The following is a 12,636-nucleotide window of genomic DNA, read 5'->3' on the forward strand; positions in this document are numbered from 1 at the left end:
GTTTTTTACATAACAATAGCATAATCATGGTTTTATGCTTAAAGTTAGTATTAAAATTATGTTTTGAAATCGAATATTTTAGATCGTAAAAGTATTTCAAATCTATTTTATATTTAGATCTGTTTATTAGCACTTTTTGTTTATGAAAAGATATTACTCGGTTTTAATTTACGATGCTTGAATGATCTATTTGTATTGTCGATCTGCTTTTTATCTAATCCGTCCTATCACCCGCTTGCGAGCAATGTGAGGTTCCTTGTGGTTGATCGATGGACCACTATCGACAATTTGCTATTGACGATAGTATTGTTGAAGGCATTGACTTTTGGTGATCATCAGCCTAGTCGTGAGCAACGACTACATACATAACGAAAGTACTATAGGTTGCAACAGCCTTGTGGCGATCGTTCTACCTTGGTTGCAAGTAACTACTATAGTACCACTATGTGCAACAACTGCAATAGCGCCTCGACTATGGTAGTTGTCGTGATCATCATTGCTTATGACGATACAGCAACGACACAACGACGTTTGCTGGTTGTGACCGGCTTCAATTGGAAGCCGAAAGCCATGGTACCTAATGGTTGTGTAGCGGACACATGGGCATAACCATGCATTGCGATGATCGTGGGGGTCATTGATTGATGCATGTGCACGGTCACGCAATATGATGATCCATCGGTGACACTTAAGTGCACAACGGAGGTGTTCCACCGATGAGGAACATGACAGCAAGGCATGACGATCGATGAGGTCGGGATGTGAGAAGAGTTACGCCACTATATGCAGATGGTCGATTGATTGCCGATAAGACTCGTGCACATGGGCACGATGGAACGCGATGGTGACTACAACATGAGAATTAGGCTTTTTAGTAAAAAAAAATTGTTTACCCCTTAGAAATAAAAAAAATTAAAATCCGCGTTCTTAAATTTTACTTTTCAATTATGTCCTTTAGAAATTGAATATTTTCATTGTATATCCTAAGCAAAATTATAGTTCTACCCCTTATAAATTAATTTTTTTAGCTTATGTCCTTAATTATAAAATTAATTAATCTGAGTTATTTTAATATAATATTTTAATCATATTTGATCGTGATTATATTTTGACTGCTTGATTGGATTTATATTCGATCAATAATGCTTTAATCGAATTCTAGAAAAGTCAAATATTGATTATTTTTTACTTTGGTCAATTTTAATTTTGATGAGTTTAATTGAGTAATTGTTTGGCTCAAATCTATCGGCCTAATTTGGATAGTCTGAGCCTACTCAATAAGGTTGATCGATTTAAATATAAATTATGATTTTCTTTTATAGTTTTCTCATATAACATATTAATAAAATTTTATATATAATAATTAAAAAATTTATTATTATTCTTAGATATTTGTTTGATTAGTCCCATGTATATATTTGAAATTATTAAATAATATTTATTTTTTTTATCATGATTACAATTATCATATTAATTTTTTTTATGTTGATTAATATTTGATAAATATTATGATTACTATTTTTATTATTAAATTATTTCAGTATAAATTAGATTGAAAAAAATTGATTAATATTATTTATAACTAAGTCTTTATTTCAGCTAAAAAACTTTTAGCTGTCAAAATAATCTAGATGATAAACTTATTTTATATGTGAATTATAGATACCGTAGGTGGCGAGCAGACGAAGGATCCGATCCACCATATCGGCCGCATGGGGGTTCCCGGTGGGCAGTTGGGTGGCGATGTGGGCGGGGCTGAGCTGGGCGCTGTGGCCATCCTTGACGATGATCTCCCGGGGCTGGAGCTCGATAGCCACCTTCAGAGTCACGCGGAGGCAGGCTCCCATTACCAGACTCACAGCATACGTGCGCGCTTCCTCGTCCTCATCGGGGCTCGTAGCGTACATTGCCTTGATGGATCCCATACTTGGCACCAGCTGCAAAGTAGATGATGAAGCTGGTGGTATCAAAGGATCTCTGGGATTGGATAAGTACCGCAACGCTCACCCACCATTGAAGTGACATAGGAGACAAGTGAAGTTGCTTTAGTACATGCGAATTTGATATGGTACGGTTGACATGCAAGTAGTGCATGTGATATCGATACTTGTTGGTTGACAAACTTCCAATCGATATGAAATGCATGCACCATTCAATCCAATCTACAGGTAGGTATCGTTTGCTGGTCGACGATGGAGTGTTGAATGGCATGCTGCAACAATGGAGATCTCAGTGGGGGCTCGATGTTTAAAGCTCAAGGTGACATAGAGTGATGAACAGGTTAGTGGAATTCAAAATGAATTTAATTTTTTTTAAGAAGATGTTAGATTAGATGGTCCAATCACTTAAGATAAAATATATCAAAGGTGTAAATTAAATTTTTATTAAGATTATCTCTCCCCATGCTCATATAATGAATGCTACGACATCCTCATGCAAAGATTTTACGATGATGTTCGAGATATTCGATTCAATAATATTGTCGTTTATGATAATTTTAGATTTCAATCCTGATTGAATATTTTTTGTATTATAGATTATTCTTAAGTAAAAATCTTTTGAAATGTATAGAATCAATATGTACTGAGATTGTTTATTGCAAAATCTTATGATCGAATCTTTTCTTCATCATTTAGTTTTCATAATTTTTTTTTTGTATAATGTTGATCGCTCCAATCATGAAACATGTAAATACACAAGAGTTAACTTTCAAAGAAAAAAATCTTCATTTAGAAAGACGATTGAGGTGATGACGAAAAAGGACACTTATTGGATTATAAAAAATAAGAATATTATATAAAAAGCAAAATGTGGGATACTTTTTAGAAAAAAATTTAAAAAATATTTTTTTAAAAAAAATCACTATTATTATTATTATTATTATTATTATTATTATTATTATTATTATTATTATTATTATTATTATTATTATTATTATTATTATTATTATTATTATTACACAAAATGAAAGTTACGGCAACCATGGATTCAACATGATCAAATCATATTTAGGCATGTAAAGATATTAGTCTCTGGTACCAAAATCATCCTTTTATATCTCCTAAACGTATTTTTGTATGTGCATCAGTCTAATTTTAATGAACGAGAATCCCATATGAGGCTCAGTAAGACTCCTATGACATTGAAATCGTAATCCTCTCCACACTTGGAACAGATGAGATACATAAAATAAACAATGTGGTGTATGTACTAAGTAAAACCCGAACATTAATAATAAACAAAAAAAAATATATATATATATATATTCCGCTTTAAATTTAAGCATAAGAAAATAAATCCGATACATGTTTTCTTTCATCATCAAATCAATCAGTGAGAGAGAGAGAGTAATTTCTTTCACATTGTTTCTTTTGTAAGCGAATTAATTAAAAAAATAATAAATATTTTCCATCGTGATCAAATCAATCAAAGGATTATTTCCTCTTATGATTGAATCTCAATCGAAAGAGAGGAATAATTCCTTTCACACTGTTTCTTTTGTAAACGAATTATTATTTTTATAAAAAAATTAAATATTTTCCATCGTGATCAAATCAATCAAAGGATTATTCAATCAATTAAAAGATTATTCGATTTGCACACTTTAAATTCAGGACAAGTCTCCTCTGTTATCAACCGAACCAGCAAAATGCAGGCAACCAACGACGTGGGGCAGCCGACACCCGACAAAGATGATGAGGAGGTGTTCTTTCGGGCTCTGCAGTTCTCATGCAGCGCCGTCTTCCCCATGGTCCTCAAGGTGGCCATCGAGCTCGAGCTCCTCGAGATCATCGTCACGGCTGGCCCAGAAAAGGTGATGAGCCCAGAGGAGATTGCCGCTCGGCTGCCCACCCACAACCCGCAGGCACCCATCTGGGTCGATCGGATTCTCCGCTTGCTCTCCACCAACAGCATCGTCGGCTGCACCGTCGAGTCCGGCGCCGACGGCCGCCCCTCGCGGAAGTACGCCATGACACCCATCTCCAAGTTTTTCACCAAGAATCACGATCGTTCTGTTGTGAAAATGTTTTTGCTACATCATGACAAAGTCTTCATGGATCTATGGTAACCCTCTTCCCTCTCTCTCTCTCTCTCTCTCTCTTTCTCTCTCTCTAGCTAGCTAGATATAGTTTAGGAGGATCTACTTCACTTGGTTCAGTAAACTAACACTGATGCGTTGGGTGACAAGGCACCACGTGAAGGATTCAGTGTTGGACGGCAGCGAACCAGTGATGGCCGCCTACGGGATGTCGTCCTTCGAGTACCAAGGCACCGATCCACGCTTCAACAAGGTGTTCAACGAGGCCATGCAAAGCCACTCCACCATCATGATCAGCCGACTGCTCCGCACTTACGGCGGCGTCGACGACGTGGAAGTGCTGGTCGACGTCGGCGGCGGCGTCGGCACCACCCTCGGCATGATCACTGCCAAGCACCCCCGCATCAAGGGCATCAACTTCGACCTCTCGCATGTCATCTCCGAAGCACAACCCCTGCCAGGTTCGCTCTTGATCCATGTCTTATCTGAGAAGGAGGGTTGTTCTCTATTAGATCTCGGCTTACGTGCTAATATTGTTTGCGGTTGCAGGTGTGCAGCACGTTAGCGGAGACATGTTCGAAGCTGTTCCCCGCGGAGATGCCATTTTTCTCAAGGTCAGGTCTCTTCGGATCGCGGTCACAAGTAATTCATTCAAATTCTTTTTGCAAATAACGAGTTACTCGTGGATTGTTGTGCAAGTGCAGTTGATTCTTCATGACTGGAGCGATGAGAATTGTGTAAAGCTATTGAAGAACTGTTGGAAAGCTCTGCCGGAGAAAGGGAAGGTGATTGTGGTGGAATGTGTTCTTCCAGCAGTTCCAAAGCCGACTCCGAGAGACCAAGGCATCTTCCAGTTAGATCTGTGCATGGCGACCTACAACATCGGAGGAAAAGAGAGAACGGAGGAGGAGTTCCAAGGGTTGGCAAAGGACGGTGGGTTTACCGGATTCAAAGCTCTTCATTTGTTTGCAGATACGTGGGTCATGGAATTCACCAAGTAGAATGGAAAACATGAATCGGTGCTGCTTCTTGTGCTTCTACTTTCTACACTTTTGGTATCCTAAATAAACGAGGGTTTGATGTATCGGGCTGCGGTAATTATATTCTAATAGTGGATCCGACTCAACAGCTATCATGTTGACCAATAAGTCAATCCCGAGCATGCCTCACCCCTACCGAAAACAAAAGGAATCAATCCCTTTAAACATACAGCTTTGGGAATCTTATTGTAGCTGTGTAGCCAAGTCTAGTTTCAGATCATAGCGTGCATGTTTCAGAGGTCTGCCGGTCAACCAGAGAGCTGAAAACAAAAAGGAAGAAATTATTTACCACATAAGTGGCACGACGGCAGATTTTGATCTTACTTTTGTGATCCCCATGAGCAAGCATAGACAGATACGTAAGTGGCTTTGAACCCTGCTTTCTTCGCTACAGCCTCACACTCCTCCTTCGTCCTCTCATTCTCCCCCAGTGTGCATGAATCATCATCATCCCGACATCAAAGGGGAATGTAAAATTCTAATTTTAATCAGTATTAATATTGTAAATACGGGGAATGTAATACCCTAGTTTTAATTTTAAAAAATAATATTATAATTTGATATAATAAGAAACTTAGGATTACCTCTCTCGTAATTTATAGTCACCATCCTCTTTTCATGGGATACGAAGTAGTCATTGAGAAAGGAGGAGGGGAGACACTAGAGGATCACTTACAAAAGCTTAAGGTAGGGAACTTTAACTTTCCTACATCCTCATCCTCCTCTTTTGATTGCCAATATCTTTTTCATATTTGATTGATATTCTTTTGGCATGGTAAAGCTACATGAATTTAATTGTTAATATCTTTTTCATGTTTGATTGATGTTCTTTCGGCATAGTAAAACCACATGAATTTATGTTTTTTTTCTCATGAATCCATGTTAAGATTAAAATTATTATATGAATCTATGTCAAAGCAAAAAAAAAAAATTAATATGTTCATTAGATATGATAAAACTGTATATATTTGATTCTCCTATCATTGTAGTGCAAGAACTAAGACTCATTTATGAGTTATACTAAGTTGCATGCCGTGTATATGCATGTCTTGACAGAAAATTACTTTGTTATTGATTTCATTGGATTTTAACACACACACACACACACACACACACACACACACACATATATATATATATATATATATATATATATATATATATATATATATATATATATATATATATATATATATATATATATATATATATATATATATATATATATATATATATATATATATATATATATATATATATATATATTAAGGCCTTCAAAATAGAAAATTGATTATTGAGTCCTTTGAAAGTTATTTCTAAGGTTTTTAAATAATTTATTTATTTTTTTGAAAATGATGGGATGGAAGTTATATTGTTTGAATAGGATCCAAAAATAGTGTAGCTTTATTCAAAAACAGTACAACTCATGTCATTAAAATTTTTTTGCATCCTTAAAACATAAAAAAACTTACATAATAATATTCAAGTGATTTTTGTCCGTAGAGCATTGTAAATTCACCTTAACTTGGGTAAAATAAAAAAAAATCAGAATCTCACAGTTTTAAAGGGTTGAAATAAATGAAATATTTATTTTAATAGCATCAAAATGAAAAAAAGGTTCGTTTATGTATTTTTAAGTTATTTGTAAGATTTTTCTGAATATTTTTTAAAAGCTAGGATGTGAGTTACACTATTTTTTAATGTGTTACATTATTTTTGGATCCCATTCAAAAATAGTGTAACTTAGGTCTATTATCACCCAAAAATATCAAAATTTTTATGAAGCATTGAAAGTATCTAATGAGGCCTTAGTCGAACAATTGTTCTAAAAGATGTATTTTCGATTAACTAAGCTCTTTTTTTTTTCGATCGATTTAAGTTGAAATTATAAGGTTGTACTTATGTCATTATTTTTTTATTTCATAATATTTATATTAAAAATTTAAGATTATTTTTATTTTTATGAATGTATCTATTATTTAATTTATTGGTTATTATTTATTTTTGTTCGATTTAAATGTTGGGTCTATTCGATGGCTATTTAGGACTCATGGGAGGTGAGGCTCATGGGGTGCTTGTGCGCTTCCTCCTCCTCCTCATGATGTCATGATTATATCATATAGAGACATTGGAAAACTAGTAAAGACCAACAAGTTTATAGATCATGTTAGACAAAAATCATAACATCAATTGTAATATGGAAGCAAATGTTCGTTATGTACCATGTCTAGCAATAGACAACACTAACTAAGATGAATCCCAAAAAATATGTCCTAACCTCAAGTCCTTGAATCACTGCAATCATAAAGAATATGTCTGTGCTAAAAATTTAGGTTATATTTTAATCATATTATGCATGTTCACTAATACCTCTCTAATTAATCATTAGAGATGTCATCACTCCAACGATATCCATAAATTAAATGTTTTCGACTCTTCAAACTCGCTAATTAATCATTTTTTATAATTTAAAATAAGTGTTTTTCTTTGTTGGGTTTTATGTCTAAGAAAAAGAATAAAAAAGGGCTCATTTTCCTAAAATAATTTAAATAAAAAGGAATCAATCTACATGAGCATGGTATAGAATAAAAATAAAAATAAAAATATATATTAAATACTTTGCAATCTTATTAGTATTATCAAGACGAGTATAGTTCTTGTTGCATATTAACATCATTGTATCTTTTGGATTCGATGACGATTCATAGATTAGATAAAAATTTTCTGAATGTTATTAAAAAGTACGTATCATAAATTAACTTTATTATTATTTGATTTTAAAATTTAACATTAAATTTTTCACGTAATAGTGTGATTTTTATGTTTACAATTGCTTGTAAGTCCAATCATGAAAATTCTACTATAAATTTATCTCGATAAAGATTAATATGGATGTCAAACGTAAATAGATGATAACTCCATCTATGAAGAGGAGGAGGAGGACGATGAGGATGATATGTCTCCTATGTTGTAACCGAGGATTGAGACATTTTTCCTTCTTTCTTTATATAATTTTTTCCCATCGTTTTAGTTAGTCTAACATATCTTCTTCCTCTATATTTCTTCATTAGTTAATACGTCATTTGACTGTCAGTTAAAAGCATAACTGTTGTTAATACCATTGTAGCTTGAAAAAATATTAAGGTTTTTGTGTCTATTTTTAACTCGAACTAACTAGATACATATTGAAGTTTTAAGTAATTAATCTTGAATTTTCAGATGGATGTCACTCGGATGAATATATGTAGAGAATCTTAATATGTGGCGAGACACATATTGTATGAAAATTTGAAATAGAAAATATAATCTTTTTAAAGGATAGGCTTGTGAAAATTAACAAAAAATTATAATTATATTACGATAATGGCAGTGACGAAATATTGTTGGAAACTTGCTTTTACTACCGAGTGCGATTGATGACCTAAATATTTAGTTGACTTTACAGTCTTCGTATGTGGCCAGTCCCGCTCACTTAACAGTCGGATTGCCACTCACATGGTGATTACTGGAACGTGGATGACAGTATGTATGGCATACACTCGATTTGCCCTCTTCTTTTGGTCGATATGTCTCGAGTAGTTTGAAGAGTGTTCTCTTTCATTTATAAGCTTCAATTGTTTGATGTCATGTCTCTCAAATGATTCCAGGCGTGTCCTTTTGATAAGTTTGGTTTGACGCCTAACCAATGCCTAAAACATCAAATCAGTAAGCAGAATGTAAGTATCGACCTTCACGAAAATGGCGTCTCCTCCACCCCGAATGCGCTGACGTGCTCTACGCCTGCGTGGAGTCAACGGATTCCAAGTTTATGAATTCTTTTGCTTCCATGTAAGAGGGTAGGCACTGTGACAGTGACGCATGCCTGATAATAAATGGCGAACCCGGGGCGGGTGGTGCGCCGGAGATGACAACAGGGTGGCCAAAGTTGATGCCCTTGATGTGCAGGTGCCTGCAGGAGGAGACGACCAGAGAGGCTCACGACTCCTGATCATGGCTATGAGGTGGCCAGACTATCACGCAGATGACCAAATGTCTCATTTAATGCAGGCGTGGACGTGTTGACCAACTTCTTACGCTCTCAGGTAATGAAATGCAGCATGGATAGGCATGCATTTAAATGTTAACGATAAGAGCAACCCTTAGGGGTGGCGACAAGTACGTGCTCGGTCACCTCTCTCCGTCATAACGTATTGCGACACTGTTACGCCTTTGCCCCAAACACTGTTACTTTTCGAAACCATGCAATTTTATGAAGGCAGTCAGTCATCTTGAGGAGGATAAGTATTCCTAGTCGGAGGTGATGATCTAATGGAACACCCTGTGTTCTTCTTTATGCTCAGCAAGTAGACAGGATTGCAGCATGTATCATACAGATCATTATACTTGTAATTACGCATCATTAAATGCTGAAATGTTTGGGTGTTCTTTATCCAAAACAAAGCCTGAAGTATTTATCTCCGCAGCTCCTGAGGTGAAGTCATTTTCGAGAGACGGCGTATGGGGGTCATCACAAGATGGTCCTTTTACCATGTCATATCTCGTGGTAAACATCATGCAGAAACATATCGATGACTAGAACATGCTGTCACTGTCATGCCCTCGAAACACAATTTTTCGACCACGGTTTGCATATATGCCATATTAAGGCGTAGATGAGTGTGTGTTGCCCGTCATCTTATACTCGACCGAGGTTGCCATCTAATCTAATTATGGTATGGATTCAATGGAGGTTGTTGTAGCAGAGGGGTTTGCACGGTATAAAGATAGACCTCCTCCTCCCCGGTTTCACATTCAAGGACTATACCCTTCCTCTGTTACTCTTTCTCTGTCTCCCAACTTATAAGCCACTCCAACCGGCAATATGCAGGCCGCCAAGGACGTGCTGCAGCTGACCGCAGAGGAGGAGGAGGAGGAAGCGCGCAGGTTCGCCATGAGGCTCGCCATGGGCTACTGCCTTCCCTTGACTCTTAAAGTAGCCATCGAGCTGGAGCTCCTCGAGACCATCGTCAAGGCCGGCCCCGGCACCATGCTGAGCCCCGCTGACATCGCGGCGGGGCTGCCCACCGAAAACCCTCAGGCGACCGATATGGTGGACCGGATGCTCCGCTTGCTCGCCGCCAACGGCATCCTCAGTTGGTCTGTCGAGGCCAGCGGCGTCGATGGCCGCCCCGCGTGCAAGTACGGTGCGGCGCCTGTCTGCAAGTACTTGACCACGAACGAGGACGGCGTGTCCATGGCCGCTTTTACCTTGTTGATGCATGATAAGATCACCATGGAGAGCTGGTAATCTAAGGAGGCAACAACAACAACAACAACAACATTCACGTATTTTTCTTCTCTTGTAGAATTAAGGAATGCGCAGTTGATTGGTTTTGTTTGGTCAACGTTCGCAGTTACTACTTGAAGGATGCGGTGTTGGAGGGCGGCATCCCGTTCAAGAAGGCTCACGGGATGACGGCGTTCGAGCACCACGGCAAAGATCCACGGTACAACAAGCTGTTCAATGACAGCATGAGGAACCACTCCACCATCTTGATTAAGCAACTGCTGGAGACCTACCGCGGCTTCGACGACGTCAAAGTGCTCGTCGACGTCGGCGGCGGGACCGGCGCCACGCTCCACTTGATCACCTCGGGGCATCAGCACATCAAGGGCATCAACTTCGATCTCCCTCACGTCATATCCGGCGCACCACCCTACCCAGGTCGTCCGCCATTTATATGACACATGATACTATTACAGTACCTACCTAGTAGGTAGACTAACATACTTGGGATGCATCGACTTCAGGTGTAGAGCACGTCAGTGGCGACATGTTTGAGAGCGTTCCGAGTGGAGGAGACGCCATCTTCATGAAGGTTACTTGTTAATTACATTTCGATGTTTGAGATCGTAGCTATTAAAAAAACACTCTTGGAATCACATGAGACATAATATCCAACAATTGAAGCTTGCTTATAAAAGCAAACACACTCGAAATAACTTGAGACGTATGCTATCTATGTTCACATGACACGAACATCATCGTCATCAATTTGCAATAGGTTTAGCATCCTATCATCACTAAAATATGATAACTCGGGATGAAATTGAAATTGCAGTGGATTCTTCACGACTGGACTGACGAGCAGTGCGCCAGAATACTGAAGAACTGTTGGAAGGCACTTCCAAAGAAAGGGAAGGTGATACTTGTGGAATACCTACTTCCCATGAGTCCGGAGCAATACTCAAACTCGCAAGGCATCTTTGAACTGGACATGGGAATGATGACGTACACTGGAGGAAGAGAGAGGACACAGTATGAGTTAGAGGCACTGGCGAAAGAAGCTGGGTTCGTAGGATTCAAAGCCACTTACATATCTATTTATGCTTGGCTCATAGAGTTCACCAAGTAGATCAGATCCAAAAAATCTATATCATGTGCTGTGCTGCTGATGTAGTAGAAGATATTTGCTTTTGTGTTTTGCTTCCGGCTCTCTTCCACTGGGGGACCTCCTCCGAATTATAAGTTTGGCTATGGTATCAAATTAACACTGCTATAATAAGGTTCCAGACTTATACGTACAAGTGGATTTTGCTACACTTGGGGCTCTCTCCTTTATACAATGATGTATTAATTAAAAATGTATGATGAGATGGAGATGATCACAAAATGACATTAACAAGATGATTGATGATTGGTCCATTGAGTTGGATCAACTAAATTGCATGCAGACTGGTAGAAATAGAACAGTGGGATCCATTGAACCTTCTCACGAGTTTATTTAACATTTGCCTAATGAAGCTTATAGAAGAGAAACTTGAACTGCAATTATTATCATACTACTTGGTGAATTCCATGACCATAAACACATGAGAAGCATTAAATACAAGAAACATCCAAACTCCTGAAAAAAATAAAAAAAAGATAACATATATTGAGTCAAATACCCATTCAAAAAATCCATTAATGATAAGTGTGAGTGAAACTAGTTAGAATTAACATATATTAAGTTAAACACCAATTCAACAGGATGGATGAACGAGAAGAAAAACCAGAGAGAGCTCATTACGTTAGCATCATATGTAAAAAGGTCGTCTTTTCAAACCAGTCCATACCTTCGTTTTCGGGGCGAGACCAGCCATTAGAGCGGCCGCAGCATTGCCTGCGTTGTTCTCTTCGATAAAACTGATGGTGGAGTTGATCACGAGCAACACGACGATCCCGACGAAGTCTTGCCAGTCGGGGGGCTTCCCACCACCGTTGGCCAAGGCGATGGCCATGACAGCGACCATCTCCATCACCCACGAAAGGGGATTCCACATGAAGCCCAAAAACTTGAGGATTTTGCTCTCCTGCATAACAGGAAAAACTCGTTCAGTTCTCAGTTCGAGGAACATGAACTCAATAGCAGAGAGTAAAATTTCGACCTTTTTCTCTTCGAGTTTGTTGGGGCCAAAGATTTGAAGCCGGTTGGCTCCTTCCGCTGACGAGAGACCTTCCCTCGTACATTTCAGCTGCTCGAAAACCTCGTCGACCGGAATCCGTTCCTGAGATCGAAGGAAAAGAAGTCATCG

At 38.0% G+C, this 12,636-nt stretch overlaps 1 protein-coding gene and 1 pseudogene across 1 annotated transcript; both read left to right on the forward strand.

Moving 5' to 3' along the window:
* The first annotated feature begins 3,649 nt into the window (after positions 1–3,649).
* LOC135611463 (flavone O-methyltransferase 1-like) lies at positions 3,650–5,055 on the forward strand (annotated as a pseudogene).
* Positions 5,056–9,891: 4,836 nt separating this feature from the next.
* LOC135612545 (tricetin 3',4',5'-O-trimethyltransferase-like) lies at positions 9,892–11,474 on the forward strand. The gene is made up of 4 exons (XM_065108955.1): positions 9,892–10,362; positions 10,473–10,783; positions 10,870–10,937; positions 11,181–11,474. The coding sequence occupies exons 1-4, from the start codon at positions 9,941–9,943 to the stop codon at positions 11,472–11,474; spliced, it is 1,095 nt and encodes a 364-aa protein (XP_064965027.1). The 5' UTR covers positions 9,892–9,940.
* The last annotated feature ends 1,162 nt before the right edge of the window (positions 11,475–12,636 follow it).

The sequence above is a fragment of the Musa acuminata genome, chromosome BXJ1-2 (genome assembly GCF_036884655.1).
Source record: "Musa acuminata AAA Group cultivar baxijiao chromosome BXJ1-2, Cavendish_Baxijiao_AAA, whole genome shotgun sequence".
Taxonomy (NCBI): domain Eukaryota; kingdom Viridiplantae; phylum Streptophyta; class Magnoliopsida; order Zingiberales; family Musaceae; genus Musa; species Musa acuminata.